General features: G+C 43.5%; 1 protein-coding gene across 1 annotated transcript in view; it reads left to right on the top strand.

Annotated features, from left to right (window-relative positions):
- Positions 1-17,275, top strand: part of LOC110508193 (glypican-1) — a 136,478-nt gene that overhangs the window by 76,288 nt on the left and 42,915 nt on the right. The window contains exon 4 of the mRNA XM_036965987.1: positions 16,877-17,104. Within this exon, the coding sequence (XP_036821882.1) occupies positions 16,877-17,104 (228 nt within the window). The remainder of the gene's footprint in view (positions 1-16,876; positions 17,105-17,275) is intronic.

Below are 17,275 nucleotides of genomic sequence, written 5' to 3'. Positions count from 1 at the left end.
CACACACACACACACACACACACACACACACACACACACACACACACACACACACACACACACACACACACACACACACACACACACACACACACACACACACACACACACACACACACACACACACTAAATCTGAGCTCTATTTAAAGCGATCAGTACATCAAAGCAGCAGCATTAAGTCTGTGTTAGTTGAGGTTGATTTCATATGGGGATTTCAGTCTATACACCAGATGAATGATGGATGTCAGAATTTGGTTTGTTGTGTTTTGTTGAGTTTGTTGTGGTCTGCATGTCAAATCAACGTTGTTTTCTTTGAATTTATTGTTTTTGTGTTGTGTTCTTTCAAAGTTCGTTAGCATGCCTGGAACCCCCCTGTGTACAGCCCTGTCCACTCTCTCTTGTGACCTCCAGTCAGGCCTTCTCTCACTATCTGTGTCCTCTCCTTTTCTCTGCCAAAGTGCTTTTTGCATCCGTGGATTGTGTGTGCGTGTCACTATTTTCAACATTCCAATGCATCATTCCTAGACATCCTCAACCTCCCCCACCTGAACATTGATCAGTCACCCCTATCTCCTCCCTCCCTTCCTTCACCTCACATCACTGAGCATCAGACAGCAGGATAAGAGTCAGAGGGATGAGAGAGAGGGGGAGGGAGAAGTGTGAGACGGTCAGATGTAAACCATCTGTTAATGAGCATCTGTTCTTAAGACGGGAGAAGTGGAGCGATGGAGGGCTGTTAATTGAAGGGTGATACGCCACGTTAAACACAGTATCCCAGCTCACCATAGTTACCACTGTGGACATATTCGACCGTGTGGATGGACATGTCCCTACTTGTCCAGCTGTGCCCTCCCATTATTGGACTGTCTATTGGAATGGACAGAGTGGTAGCTGTACCTTCCCATTATTGGACTGTCTATTGGAATGGACAGAGTGGTAGCTGTACCTTCCCATTATTGGACTGTCTATTGGAATGGACAGAGTGGTAGCTGTGCCTTCCCATTATTGGACTGTCTGTTGGAATGGACAGAGTGGTAGCTGTGCCTTCCCATTATTGGACTGTCTATTGGAATGGACAGAGTGGTAGCTGTGCCCTCCCATTATTGGACTGTCTATTGGAATGGACAGAGTGGTAGCTGTGCCTTCCCATTATTGGACTGTATATTGGAATGGACAGAGTGGTAGCTGTGCCTTCCCATTATTGGACTGTCTATTGGAATGGACAGAGTGGTAGCTGTACCTTCCCATTATTGGACTGTCTATTGGAATGGACAGAGTGGTAGCTGTGCCTTCCCATTATTGGACTGTCTATTGGAATGGACAGAGTGGTAGCTGTACCTTCCCATTATTGGACTGTCTATTGGAATGGACAGAGTGGTAGCTGTACCCTCCCATTATTGGACTGTCTATTGGAATGGACAGAGTGGTAGCTGTACCCTCCCATTATTGGACTGTCTATTGGAATGGACAGAGTGGTAGCTGTACCCTCCCATTATTGGACTGTCTATTGGAATGGACAGAGTGGTAGCTGTGCCTTCCCATTATTGGACTGTCTATTGGAATGGACAGAGTGGTAGCTGTGCCTTCCAATTACAACTAAAGACGTATTTGGATGTGCAAAGGGTATGAATTATCCTGTTCCCAGAACTCCTATGGCCATAGTCATTTTGTTGAATGTATTGCGAAATGCATTCATTTTGTGGGTTTCAGGGATTTTCACTTGTGGGCGTTTTGTATAGCTTGTAGTAGAGTTTATCACTTGCTTGCTGTGGTGATGGTTATGTGGTTAAAGGGATACTGCGATATTCTGCAGTTGTGCCGCTGTTCTACTTACCCATGAGTCAGTTGAAGTCGTGGACATACAAATGGTCTCCGCGAGTTCCACTGACTCTGGGTGATCTTGCAGTATCCTTTTAAGTTGCAGGAGTGTTGATGGAGAAGTGTACAAGTGCGTAAGTATACTAGTCAGTGTCTATGTGACCTCTGCCCTACTAGTCCCCTTAGCTGGAGTCTCTCCCATCTACATCTGGGTGTGTTTAGCTGGGTGTGGGCCTGTACCATGTGGCTAAGTGTAGGGTGTTACTGTCCCAACTGGGAAAGGCAGACAGGCCTTTATAGACCCAGGGACTGTGGAAGCTGTAACTCACAGTTAAGAGTGGGCTAAGAGTATTAACTCACTAAGTTTAGGAGAACTGTACATGTAAAATATTGTGTGTGTGTGTGTGTGTGTGTGTGTGTGTGTGTGTGTGTGTGTGTGTGTGTGTGTCTGTGTGTTTAACAACCAATAAGCACCTGGCCAAGGACAACATTTTAAAATAAACATGTTAAGAGCTTATGTGTGTGTTTACAGCACACATCCATCCCTGTTTTTCTTTTATCTCTATAAACACAAATCGAGAGACATAGGATTCGTCAGGCCAGGATATAGATATCTGTTGAATAGATCTGCACTGAAGCCTGAGCTTAGCCAAACCTCTAAATCTTCATAAATGAGAGGTTTATCATATTTTCCCTTTACAACCCACCATGACTCCTCATATTTTCTACTGGATAAAGCATATTTTCTGCCTGGTCTGATGGGGAAAAATAGATTGTGGCGACGTGGAGACAAAGGAGTGTGTGTGTGGACTGAGGAGCTGCTAACAGTGGGAAGGAAAGGACGGTAGGGCTCAGCTTCCACTGCCCACTGACAGGTGGAGCTATGGGAGGAAAGATAGGAAAGATAGGAAGACAAGGAGAGAGAAAGAAAGAGAGAAGTAGATTATGAAAGAGTGCATGTGAGAAAATGAGACTGAGTCGGAGTGAAAGTGACAGTGAAGGCTATATGACAAACACCGGAAGAATAGATAAGAGTTTGAGAGGAGAGAGAGACAGGGATAAAAGAGAACGAGGGAGAGAGAGAGAAACATAGAGAGAGAGAGAGAGAAAGGGAGAGAGAGAGAAAGAGAGAGCGAGGGAAAGAGAAATAGAGAAAAAGAATGAGAAAGAGAAAGGGAGAGAGAGTGCGAGAGAGAGAGAGGTGGAAGGGTAGAGGTCAAAGAGAATGTTAAGTAATGACACCTGAGGTAGAAGTGTTGGATGGCTGGCAGGTGTGCCAGACAGAAGGTGCCATTATTCTGGCAGGTGGTGGAAGGGCTAATGGTGTCATGCCTGCCCACTGGGCACAGACGTCAATTCAACATCTATTCCACATTGGCTTAACTTCAAAATGACGTGGAAACAAAGAAAGTGTGCATGCATGTGAACCTGGCACTCTGAACAGAAGCACACACACACACACACACACACACACACACACACACACACTCCCGAGTATCACTAGCCGGTGGGTTATTGCCTTGTGTTTGTCAGCCTATTTTTGTCTGTGAGGCAAATACTCCTCATAGACTTTAATTAGATTTAAACACAGAGCTCTGGCTGACGGGCACACTCAGTTCTAGATGACCAAGCAACACAGTCTTATTTATTAATTGAATTAGACTTTTTATTTTTTTAATTACCCAGCTGGTCTGTTAAAGGGATAATGTGAGATTCTGTAATTTGTGTGTTTACAGCACATCTCCCTATTTATCTCTATGAACACGAATCAAGAGACCAACGATTTGTCAGGCCAGGGTACAGATACAGGTAACTGCCAAAATAAAGGAAACACTTGAGTAAATGAGAGATACAAAGTATATTAAAAGAAGGTGCTTCCACACAGATGTGGTTCCTGAGTTAATTAAGCAATTAGCATCCCATCAGGCTTAGAGTCATGTATAAAAAGGCCCATTATTTTGGCTACCATGGCTAGAAGAGAGGGAAAAACAGAAGAGAGAGAAAAACATATTATAAAAGAGTGTGTGTGAGAGAAGGAGTGAGTCAGAGCGTGACAGTATGACAAACACTAGAAGAGTAGATAATAGTTTGAGAGAAAGAGAGGGAGAGATTATGTCATTCTACTTACCCAGAGTCAGATGAACATGTGGATAACATTTTGATGTTTGTGCGTGCAGTATGAAGGAAGTTTTGCGAGCCAATGCTACCAGCGTTAGCTCAATGACTGAAAGTCTACAGGCAAGTTAGCATTATGCTAACACCAGTTATTATTGGCTTGCGAAACTATTGCTAACTTCCACTAACTACATTCAGAATCTCACAATATCCCTTTAAGTAACGCCATTTCAAACTGAGTTGGCCGGGATTGAATGTCCCTAAGAAGAAGTTATTTTCAAAGTTGTCTGAATAAAGCATTTGTCTAATAACAGATATATTATACAGCGTTAGGCGTATACTACCTGAAACCAGAAAGTATCATATCACATACTGTATCTTAATCTGTTATGATGTAGACTCTTAGAGAAAATGTTTCCAAAAGGGTTCTTCGGCTGTTCCCAAAGGAGAACCCTTTTTGGTTCCAAGTAGAACCCTTTTGGGTTCCATGCAAAACCCTCTGTAGAAAGGGTTCTACATGTAACCCAAAAGGGTTCTTTAAAGGTTTCTTCTATGGGGACAGCTGAAGAACCCTTTTAGGTTCTAGATAGCACCTTTTTTCTAAGAGAGTGTAAGCAGTTGAATTCATGCATTAAACCTCATTGAAGTATCTTGGGACCATCAGTAAACATTGGGATTTTCCACATAACATTAAAGCGTTTTCCAATTAGACCCAACATACACCCAGCATGGCATTCATTTTGTCGCTAACTCTTCCCAATTATAGACCACATACTTGATTCATTCTGAGACTAATTTCCTGTTTTCAGGGTCACCTCTGTTGATGTCAGAAATGCCAAGGACATCTGCTCCATTGTGCCGCCTGATTGGCTCGTGGTCTTGGCATGCAAATCATGTTGGGCGGGAGCCAGAGTTACAGCGTCCTAAACGCCAAACACATTACTCACTATGAAGAGAGGGTGGAGGGAGAGAGAGAAGGAGGGATGTTGGGAGGAGACAGAGGGAACGATGGAGAGAGATGGAGGAAGAGTAGAGAGAGAGAGGGAAGGGAGCGGGGTGGAAGGAGAAGAGGGAAGGATGTAGAGAGGGAAAGAGAAAGACTGAAGGAGAAGAGCGAAGGGGGAGAGAAGGAGAGTGAGCGATGAGGGGTGCGAGAGATGGAGAAATGTTCCATTTTGGAGAGGAACAGTAAGAGAAAGAGTGAGAGGAGGGGGACCTACAAGCAACAGGGAGAGGGGAAGAAAAAACTGATGGAAACTGATGGAGAGAAAGAGGAGAGAATAAATAGTGCATGAGACAGAAAAACAGAAAATAGATAAAGAGAGAGAGAAACACAGAGCGAGAGAGAGAGAGAAACACAGAGCGAGAGAGAGAGAAACACAGAGAGAGAGAGAGAGAAACACAGAGTGAGAGAGAGAGAGAAACAGAGCGAGAGAGAGAGAGAAACACAGAGCGAGAGAGGGAGAGAAACAGATAGAGAAAGAGAGAGAGAAGTATTGGAGTGCTGGTGTGTCAGAACACAAACACTCTCCATCCATCACAACACTTATCAGCTGTGTGGTTAGTGCCGTTAGCCCGCGGATCACCACGGTCCCTTAGGAAGCATTTAGACGCCATTAAAAGACCACTATATTAAACAGACACACACACGCACACACGCTGAAAGACACCATTCATCAACTGATGTATGTAGGCTCTCTCTCTCTCTCTCTCTCTCTCTCTCTCTCTCTGACCACGACATCCTCTCCCAATGTCTGAATATGGCCTTGGAAATGTGGTCCATTGTTTGGGCAATGGGTATATACAGCTGGAGGTAGTTGAGACTCATTGAGATGTATGATTTGTCAGAATTTGTTAAGCATTGAAGTATCAATTGTCATTATGGTTTAAATCAAATCTAAATTGTATTTGTCACGTACGTAGTTTACAGCAGGTAAACGTGTGGAGAAAGGTGACGGAGTTGTATGTAACAGAATAAGTTACTGTTGGACTCTTTTTGGCCCTCATCAAAGCCCAGAGTAGATTTGTTGGTTATTTGTTTATTCTGCATGTGACAGGGAGTGCCAGGAGTGAAGATGGAGATGCAAGGAGAGAAAGAGAAAAAGAGAGAGGAAAGAGAGTGACAGCCATAGAGGAAAGGCAGAGAACTGCTGTTGAGTGGACTGGGGCTGGTTCATCCATGAATGGCCAAGATAGCCAGGTCTAAAACAACCACATCAGCACAATGCATCCCTTCCAACTCTTCCTCCTTCTCTTCCTCTTCCTCTCCCCTCTCTCTCCTCGCTGACTCACTCACTCCGTCTCCCTCTCTTTCCTCCTCACTCTCTCCCTCCCTCAGCCAAGGAGCGTTCTGTTAACCCAATCATTCACCACTTGTCACACTGGACAAATACAATTAGGAGGATTGGATACATTGGCGCCGAAGCAACCACGGTTCACCCCTCCATCTCTCTCTCTGTGTCTCTCCATCTCCCACCTCACCACAAATGAATACACAAGCTATTTGTGAGCTATTGCAGTGTGTGTGTGTGTGTGTGTTACTGTGTGTGTGTGGGGGTGTGTGTGTGTGTGTGTGTGTGTGTGTGTGTGTGTGTGTCCAACTGCGTTTATGTGTGTGTGGTGTTTGAGGAAGAACAGAAAGTGAAGGAGAGGTGTCAGATTACCAAGGTGTCAGGACATGCCTTCATTAGTGGTGTTCTGTATAGAACACAGTGAGGGAGGGCCTAACAACAGATACTAGTCTGTCTTTTATTCTGCTCTGACCTGGAAAGGACCCAAGAGGATAGCATCCTGTCCTCCTTTGACTCGAGATTACTCACACGCGCACGCATGCATGTATACAAGCACAAAAACACACAAACCTCTCTGGATTCAGCTCAGTGGTAACAATGTCCATAATGTGTATTCTATACAAATGTTAGAGTAATCAGATCTGGCTGATTTGGAATCAGCCTTTAATAAGCTGGTCCAGATAGGCCACACCAAGCTCTGTTCCTAATATTTTGTACACTCAGTGTTTATGGGGCACTCTGAGCCCTCTGTGTCATAAACTGATTCAAGATCAGTTGTTTATAGCCAGAACCACAGTAAGCCCTCTGAGGGAGAAACTGATTCAGGATCATCATGTAATGAGTATCAGTGGTACATCCCCCACTGAGCTTTCTGTTAGAGACTAGTTCAGGATCAGGGAATAATGAACAGAGGTGGTACAGGGTAGACCCAGTAAGCCTCCAGTTGGAGTTATTGGCAGTGGGAGGAGGATCAACGTTAACTCCGAAACACAGAGGCACAGAATCCCACAACAATGCCAGGGCTTATCAGAGATAGAGGAGGGAGAGAGAGAGATAGAGGGGGAGAGAGGGAGAGAGGGGTGAGCGGAGGTAGGGAGAGAGAGAGAGAGAGAGAGAGAGAGAGAGAGAGGGGTGAACGGAGGTAGGGAGAGAGAGAGAGAGAGAGAGAGAGGGGTGAGCGGAGGTAGGGAGAGAGAGAGAGAGAGGGGTGAGCGGAGGTAGAGAGAGAGGGGTGAGCGGAGGTAGGGAGAGAGGGAGAGAGGGGTGAGCAGAGGTAGGGAGAGAGAGAGAGGGGTGAGCGGAGGTAGGGAGAGAGAGAGAGGGGGAGTGGAGATAGGGAGAGAGAGAGAGGGGTGAGCGGAGGTAGGGAGAGGGAGAGAGGGGTGAGCGGAGGTAGGGAGAGAGAGAGAGAGAGAGAGGTATGGAGGAGTGAAAAATAGAACCAACAGCATTATTGAGAAATACTGAGCACACCGTGTGTGTGTGTGTGTGTACTTGCGCGTTTTTGTGGATTGAGCAAAGTGGCTGGTATTGAGACATGGGTGGGAGTGTATGGATTTCAGCAGGCATGTATGAAGGGTGAATATTAGAAACACAGAAAGGAAATGAGAGAGTCAGAACAAGCCAGAGACATGTCAAGCTGTTCCACTAGTTCAACTTCATATCATTACAAACGGAACCATTAATTATTCTCTTCTCGCTGCTGGAGAAAGTCATCAGAACACAGACACCAGGCTTATTACAGGTTCACTGTGTGTATGTGTGTATGTGTGTATTTGTGTGTCAGAAAGAGAGAGAGATGGTATTTTGTTTAACCTTCATTTTGACAGGGATTCAAGTTGAGACCAATGTCTCTTTCACAAATGAGCCCTGTAATTCAAATCAAATAAAAATCCAAGTTTATTTGTCACATGCGCCGAATACAAGCCCCAACCATCAGTGCAATTTTTAAGTAAAAAATAGGTATTAGGTAAACAATAGATAAGTAAAGAAATACTAAATAAAAACAAAACTGTAAAATGACAGTCAAAATAACATTAGTGAGGATATATACAGGGGATACCGGTACAGAGTCAATGTGCGGGGGCACCGGTTAGTCGGGCTAATTGAGGTAATATGTACATGTAGGTATAGTTAAAGTGACTATGCATAGATGATAAACAGAGAGTAGCAGCAACGTAAAAGAGGGTGTTGGGGGAGTGGCGGGACACAATGTAATAGTCCGGAGGCCATTTGATTAATTGTTCAGCAGTCTTATGGCTTGGGGGTAGAAGCTGTTAAGGAGCCTTTTGGACCTAGACTTTGCGCTCCGGTACCGATTCCCGTGAGGTAGCAGAGAGAACCGTGTATGACTGGGGTTACAAAGATACACATCAAATACGAAATGAAAAACAGGATCATTGAAAACAAACACATTTTTCATCAAAAAGGTCCTCAGATCAGCAGTCTGAATTGGTCTAGAGGTATCAAAACAGATTACGTAGAAGTCTGTGTTATTAATTTAATGTGAATGATTATTACTAATTTAACATTATGTCTGGGTTATCATGTTAGCATATGTTCAGTATAGAGTAGTCTATAGCCCTAGTGTGTATATCCCCCAGGTCAACCTAACCTGAAGCTCTGTCAATGGGGATGCTCAGCCCTCAACCCCTGCTTTAACCTGGAAGTCATGGTGCTGATGAGGGGATGGGGATGAGGGGGGAGAGGGGGATGAGGGGAGGATGGAGGGTTAGATTGTGGTTCCTCTGGGGCCCCTGAGAGAGAAAATGGAAGAGCAAGGACATACACACACGTACACACATTTGCACGCACGCACGCACGCTCACACACACACACACACACACACACACACACACACACACACACACACACGCACACACACACACACACACATACACGTGTCATGTTAATGATCATCATTAGTCACCACAGCAGAGAAGGGACTGGCTGCCCTATGGCACAGTAAGAGATTACTAAACACTCACCCACTCACCCTGTTCTAAATCTCTAGGATTTTCAACATACCCATGTACGAATCTTATCTAAAGAATAACAAGCATTATCTGACTGCGATTCAGGCTGTTGTACTGTATGTTTAAAACTATGCATGACTATTAACCAAAGCAGGAATTTTCCAACTCTTTCCAACTCTATTTTAGACTATTTTAGGCTGTGATTCAATTCAATCATCCTTTTTTGGCTATGCACCAATTAAAGACAGTTTTACCGGAGAACGCAAGTCAATAATGCTGATGTCGGCTCAATGGTAAAATTACCTTTAAATGTCAACTGCGCTACATTGTTTCCTGACCTGTCTTGCAACCCAGCTAAGACAACAGTACAGCCACAGCAACAGTCTGCTCCTGTCATACGCTGTCAACCCAGCTCTTAGTCTATTAGTGAAATTAGTATAAATGTGAAAGGATTTATACTTTTACTTTTGATACAATTACATTACATTTTGATACTTAAGTATATTTATACTTTTACTCAAGTAGTATTTTCTGGGATGACTTTTACTTTCATTTTAGTCATTTTTTGTTAGGGAGTCTTTACTTTTACTCAAGTATAACAATTAGGTACTTTTTCCACCACAGCTCACAGAACTGGACCGCCGAGTGCTGAAGTGTGTAGTGAGTAAAAATCACCTGTCCTTAGTTGCAACACTCACTCCCGAGTTCCAAACTGCCTCTAGAAGAAACGTTCGCACAAGAACTGTTCGTTGGGAGCTTCATGAATGCCAAGTGTCGGCTGGAGTGGTGTAAAGCTTGTCTCCATTGGACTCTGGAGCAGTGGAAACACGTTCTCTGGAAGGATGAATCATGCTTCACCATCTGGCTGTCTGACGGATTCATCTGGGGTTGGAGGATGCCAGGAACACGCTACCTGCCTCAATGCATAGTGCCAACTGTAAAGTTTGGTGGAGGAGGAATAATGGTCCGGGGCTGTTTTTCATGGTTCGGGCTAGGCCTGTTAAGTCCAGTGAAGGGAAATCTTAACGCTACAGCTTACAATGACATTCTAGATGATTCTGTGCTTCCAACTTTGTGGCAACAGTTTGGGGAAGGACCCTTTCCTGTTTCAGCATGACAATGCTCCCGTGTACAATTTGAGGTCCATACAGAAATGGTTTGTCGAGATCGTTGTGGAAGAAATTGACTGGCCTGCACAGAGCCCTGACCTCGAGCCCTGACCTCAACCTCTTCAAACTCCAGAGTGGCGCAGGGGTCTAAGGCACTGCAGCTCAGTACTAGAGGCATCATTACCAACCCTGGTTCGATTCCAGGCTGTATCACAACTGGTCTTGATTGGGATTACCATAGGGCGGTGCACAATTGGCCCAGCATCGTTAGGGTTTGGCCGGGGTAGGACTTAGTTAACTTTTAAAAAACACCTTTGGGATAAATTGGAATGCTGATTGTGAGGCAAGCCTTATCGCCCAACATTGGTGCCTGACCTCACTAATGCTCATGGCTGAATAGAAGCAAGTCGTTGTGGCAATGTTCCAACATCTAGTGGAAAACCTTCCCAGAAGACTGGAGGATGTTATAGAAGCAAAGGGAGGACCAACTTCATATTAATAACCATTATTTTGGAATGAGATGTTCGACTAGCAGGTGTCCACATACGTTTGGCCATGTAGTGTATGAGTGTGTCTGCCTGCGTCCCTGCCTACGTGCGCTTGCGTGTGTGCACGTAGGCAGTGCATGTGTGTGTGTGTGACAGCAGAACGTCACTCCGGGCTAATCCTAACAGGCACAGAGGTCTGGATAAGTCTGTCTGACTGGCATCTGGTCAGGTGGCAGGGGAACGATCTGTCATCCAGTCAGAAACACACCAACCAAGCACTTTGCTCTGCACGGAAAGGCCTGGAATATAACTGGATGGTTCTGTGTTTGTTTGGCCCTGAGCTTTCAGGTAGTTGCCAGGGATGAAGGTGTTGTTGGCCCTAGGGCTTCACACTGTGTCCGTGTCTCTGGTTCTGGCTTGCCCTCGGTCACCCAGCTGTCCACTGCGTAGGCCTTTGGTTGAATACGAAACAATTTTTTTTGTGCAATGCTAATTGCTAACTTAGCCATAAGATACACATTAGTTGCTTATACATAATCTCTCGTGGATAGACTACGTAAACATAAATGGTAGATCTGTCATGATACAATGCGATAAGTGAAATAGTGAGCAGCATTAGTTCCGGTGCTTGGGTTTTTCACCACTGGTTATTTGGACAAATCACGATTTCACAGGTGTTAGCATCTTTCGTATTTCCTGTTCCGATCCTCCTTCTTTCTTTTTTCTCTAACTTCATATGGCTGCAGGGGCAGTATTGAGTAGCTTGGATGAAAAGGTGCCCATTGTAAACGGCCAGCTCCTCAGTCTCAGTAGCTAATATATGCGTATTATTATTAGTATTGGATAGAAAACCATCTAAAGTTTCAAAACTGTCAAAATATTGTCTGTGAGTATAACAGAACTGATATTGCAGGCGAAACCCTGAGGAAAATCAAAACAGGAAGTGGCTTCTATTTTGAAAACTCCATGTTCCATAGCCTCCTTTAGCTGGATTTAAAGGGATATGAACCAGATTCCTTTCCTATCCCTTCCTCAAGGTGTCAGTCTTCAGACATAGTTTCGGGCTTTTATTTTGAAAAATGAGCCAGAACGATAACATCGCATCAAGTGGTCACATGAGTTTTGCTCGCGCAACAGAGTTTGGATAGGTATTTTTTTTCCCTCTCCTACTGTGAAAGACATTTGCGGTTGATATATTATCGATTATATATTCTAAAAACAACCTGAGGATTGATTATAAAAACGTTTGAAATTTTTCTGTGGACATTATGGAAACTATTTGGAATTTTTGTCTGCGTTGTCGTGACCGCTGTTTCCTGTAGATTTCTGAACATAACGCGACAAACAAACAGAGGTATTTTGGATATAAAAATAATCTTTATGGAACAAAAGGAACATTTGTTGTGTACTGTAACTGGGAGTCTCGTGAGTGAAAACATCCGAAGATCATCAAAAGTAAACGATTACTTTGATTGCTTTTCTGATTTTCAAGACCAAGCTTCCTGATGCTCAGTGTACTTAATGTTTTGTCGTGCGATCGATAAATTTACACAAACGCTTGGATTGCTTTCGCTGTAAAGCATAATTTCAAAATCTGACACAACAGGTGGATTAACAAAAGGCTAAGCTGTGTTTTCCTATATTGCACTTGTGATTTCATGAATATAAATATTTGTAGTAATATTTTTCGAATGTATGCTATTCAGCGGTTGTTGATGACACTTATCCCGATAGGGGGATTGCAGCCATAACAAGTTAAACTGGATCGGTGTCCCTATACCGGGACGGTTTATCTAATGTGCGCTAATGTGATTAGCATGACGTTGTATGTAACAGCAAAATTTCCAGGACATAGATATGTTTTATATGGGCAGAAAGCTTAAATTATTGTTAATCTAACTGAAGTGTCCAATTTACAGTAGCTATTACAGTCAACAACAAAACACTTTTATCAAGGCAACTGGTTTGATACATTCACCTCTGAAGGTAAATAATGTACTTACATTCATTAATCTTGCTCTGATTTGTCATCCTGAGGGTACCAGACAGAGATAAAATGTAGCATAGTTTTGTTTGATAAAATGAATTTTTTAAATTCAAATGTAGGAACTGGGATATACAGTTTGAACCCCTGCTGTCTCTGGCTCCACACCCACCCCACCCAGCCATCTAGGTGTGTGAACGTTGGTGTATAAGCTAATGATCCATCATGTATGACATTCCTGGGAGTGTGTAAACAAAAAAATTATATTACCATATAATTGTTGTATGTTCTCTATAGTTATCTTGAAAATATTTGAAAATGTATCAATTCACCATTTGGGCACATTTGGGCTGATTTGATACAAAATATTGTCCAGTATCGCAACGCTTCACTGGATCAATCTGAAACTTTGCACGCACACTGCTTCCATCTAGTGACCAAAATCTGAATTGCGCCTAAACTGTAATATTATATAATGGCCCTTCTCTTGCATTTCAAAGATGATGGATAAAAAAAAAATGAAAAAGCATGTGTTTTTGTTTGTATTTTCTTTTAGCAGATATAATGTGTTATATTCTCCTACATTCATTTCACATTTCCACAAACTTCAAAGTGTTTCCTTTCAAATGGTATCAAGCATATGCACATTCTTGCTTCAGGTCCTGAACTACTGGCAGTCAGATTTGGGAATGTTATTTCAGGCAAAAATTGAAAGAAAGGGTCAGATCCTTATTAACATCCATGGACCCAGAACTTAAAGAGCAACTGAAGGCAATAAACAACTTCTCTCATATAAAATGGCCTATGTGGATTCGATATGAGTGAAACATTTATTGTAGTGTCAAAATTGAGTACAAAGTGTAAATAAAATAATTTTGGTCATAAAGTCAGTCTTGTCCAAATCTGAGATTTGTAAGATAATTATGGAAAATTGTATGTCACGGAATGAAGCGTTCTGTAACAGTTTTAATTGGGTTGGAGTTATTTCAATCCTGCCCACAGCTGGCAGCACCAAAATAATCATAAATTCAGAGAGCAGCTGCACATGACCCGATCGTAATGCACATGGTCAATTTGGTTTGACATTCAATATCCCTATGGGGCTAGTTAGGGAGCATCAGTAAATTACACAATGCACATGGGACAATATTTTTAAATGTCAATAGCTCCAAATTGTAAAACTCTAACCAAACATTTTAAGCATTTGATGAGTAAACTAAAAGATGTGCAACATCAGAATATTGTCCCATGTAAATGTTATAATTTATTGACGGTCCCTAACGAGCCCAGAGATACACTTTCCAATATCAAACCAACTTTGTCACGGTCACACACCAGCCGGCTAAAGCTAATTGACTAAATAAGTTGGCTTGCTTGCTAGTTAGTCTAGGCTACTTCCAGACACAAATACCTGGTTAGATGGTTTCAAGTTATTTAGAAGGGTGAGTGACTGTAACTGTGTACTGTTTTGGAAGAGTGAAAGTACAAATGCTTCCCACGTTCGAACACACACACTCACACACAACAGACACCCACATAAAGCACGCCTCCATGACCCAAATCTTGTTCTCAGTCACATTTCCTAATGAGGAGAATTGAAACCGAGGCTAAATCAGAAAGTTCTTACCCCTTTAATCGTGCACCTGACTAATTACACAAGACTTTAGTTCTGGGTTAACTGAGCTTATTTAAACACTTAGTCTCCCAGTTAGTCCTAGACTGAAACTGCACCATAACAAAGCCCATTATCAGTACAGACTTTCTGTGATTCACTACTTTCATTAAACACTCACTTCCTTCGCCTCTTGCCATTATTTCTGGTCGTGTTGGCTTTAACTAGGAGTCTTTCTTTCTGTAATGTTTCACAATCAGTGCCCAGCAACGCAGCAGATATTCCTGTCTTATTCCTCTCCTGATAAGAATTTGATGGTTCATTATTATCATGTTTAATTCATTTGTTTTAGAATAGTGACATCATCAAGGCCCTGCTTAGTGACAAGGCCCTGCTTAGTGACAAGGCCCTGCTTAGAAAATGCAGTGCGGTTGGGTCAGTGTGAGCTGTAACATTATATTACGTAACATATTCAACACTGTCGGATCGTCTTCAGGCAGTGTGTCTGCGTACTGGATGTGTGTGGTGAATGTGGAGAATGTTTGCTGGGAGTGTATGTGTGTGGTTGAGTGTGTTCAAATCCATTTTCAAGTCTCTGTTTTTGCTTGTGAGAGTGAGAGTGAGAGTGAGAGAGAGAGCGAGATATTAGTGCTGAGCTAAGGGAATTCTCATAGAGGCTCAGTGATTCCTCTCCCCATCTGGAGGGCATGGCGGGCAGCAAGTAGATAAGAACGTCTTCAAAGAAAACATTGCACACACACACACATTAAAGACGACGCAGTGAAAATGTATTCTTAAACAGTGCAGTCGCAGCACAGCCTGTTATTGTGTAGTGTGTTTTTGGCCAGAGCCATGATACTGACTGGCTGAGAGTCCCATTCCAGAAGGACTGGGTTTGTCTGCTGTTTATGTTGCTCTCTGCGTTTGTGTGTGTGTGTCTCTGCAGGCCTGTGTCTGTTTGTGTTAGGGTTTGTGTGTGTGTCTCTGCAGGCCTGTCTCTGTTTGTGTTAGGGTTTGAGTGTGTGTGTCTCTGCAGGCCTGTGTCTGTTTGTGTTAGGGTTTGAGTGTGTGTGTCTCTGCAGGTCTGTGTCTGTTTGTGTTAGGGTTTGAGTGTGTGTCTCTGCAGGCCTGTGTCTGTTTGTGTTAGGGTTTGAGTGTGTGTGTCTCTGCAGGCCTGTGTCTGTTTGTGTTAGGGTTTGAGTGTGTGTCTCTGCAGGCCTGTGTCTGTTTGTGTTAGGGTTTGAGTGTGTGTCTCTGCAGGCCTGTGTCTGTTTGTGTTAGGGTTTGAGTGTGTCTCTGCAGGCCTGTGTCTGTTTGTGTTAGGGTTTGAGTGTGTGTCTCTGCAGGCCTGTGTCTGTTTGTGTTAGGGTTTGAGTGTGTGTCTCTGCAGGCCTGTGTCTGTTTGTGTTAGGGTTTGAGTGTGTGTCTCTGCAGGCCTGTGTCTGTTTGTGTTAGGGTTTGAGTGTGTGTGTCTCTGCAGGCCTGTGTCTGTTTGTGTTAGGGTTTGAGTGTGTGTCTCTGCAGGCCTGTGTCTGTTTGTGTTAGGGTTTGAGTGTGTGTCTCTGCAGGCCTGTGTCTGTTTGTGTTAGGGTTTAAGTGTGTGTCTCTGCAGGCCTGTGTCTGTTTGTGTTAGGGTTTGAGTGTGTGTGTCTCTGCAGACCTGTGTCTGTTTGTGTTAGGGGTTGAGTGTGTGTCTCTGCAGGCCTGTGTCTGTTTGTGTTAGGGTTTGAGTGTGTGTGTCTCTGCAGGCCTGTGTCTGTTTGTGTTAGGGTTTGAGTGTGTGTCTCTGCAGGCCTGTGTCTGTTTGTGTTAGGGTTTGAGTGTGTGTGTCTCTGCAGGCCTGTGTCTGTTTGTGTTAGGGTTTGAGTGTGTGTCTCTGCAGGCCTGTGTCTGTTTGTGTTAGGGTTTAAGTGTGTGTCTCTGCAGGCCTGTGTCTGTTTGTGTTAGGGTTTGAGTGTGTGTGTCTCTGCAGGCCTGTGTCTGTTTGTGTTAGGGTTTGAGTGTGTGTGTCTCTACAGGCCTGTGTCTGTTTGTGTTAGGGTTTGAGTGTGTGTGTCTGCACAATGTAAGTGGATGTTAGAGAATCTCTCTGTATCCCCCTCAGTGCATTTTATTTGGATGGCAACATTATCTTCCACTGCACATCCCATCCTGCCTCAGAATACATTTAAACACTTCCTTTCTGGGTTCATCTCTGTGGCATATTTCATATGCAGTACAAAGCAATGAGACAGAGCCCCAGCCCTCACAGCTAAGCTACACTAAACGGTATTATAGGAAACAGCGCTGCTGTTGTTTGTCGCCAGAAAAAAATACAAAAACATTAAAGGGAAATGGTACTCTTTCATTCTTGCATTTTGTTTGCTTCCCCCTGGAAATGTTTCCATTTCATAATAAGAATGACATGAAAAAACAAACATAGAATTGACCTAAATTCAACTGTTTAACACTGTTGAACATGTCCCGTTTCCTGTCTCATTCCAGGTTACCTCCTGGAGTTGCTGAACCGTTCTGAGGGTATCCTGCAGCAGTCCTATCCTCCGGCGCTGGGTTCCCTGTACATCCAGAACACCCGCGTGTTCTCTGACCTGTACACAGAGCTGAGACGGTACTACCGCGGTTCCAACGTTAACATAGAGGAGGCGCTCAACGAGTTCTGGGCCCGCCTGCTGGAGAGGATGTTCAAGGGAGCCAATGGACGGTATCTCATAGGTACGTAAACATTACACATTGAACTTAAATAGGTTCTTTGAAATGTTCAACTTTCAAAATCTCCATTGAAAATAAATGCTGCTTTTTCCAAACTCTTGCATTGAAATTGAATTCACCCCAACCTTGGTAAATATTTTCATGAATTTCATCTTGTATGATTTCAACTTTTAT

This window comes from Oncorhynchus mykiss, chromosome 28 (assembly GCF_013265735.2).
Source record: "Oncorhynchus mykiss isolate Arlee chromosome 28, USDA_OmykA_1.1, whole genome shotgun sequence".
NCBI classification, from domain to species: domain Eukaryota; kingdom Metazoa; phylum Chordata; class Actinopteri; order Salmoniformes; family Salmonidae; genus Oncorhynchus; species Oncorhynchus mykiss.
This window is presented reverse-complemented; position numbering and strand designations above follow the sequence as displayed.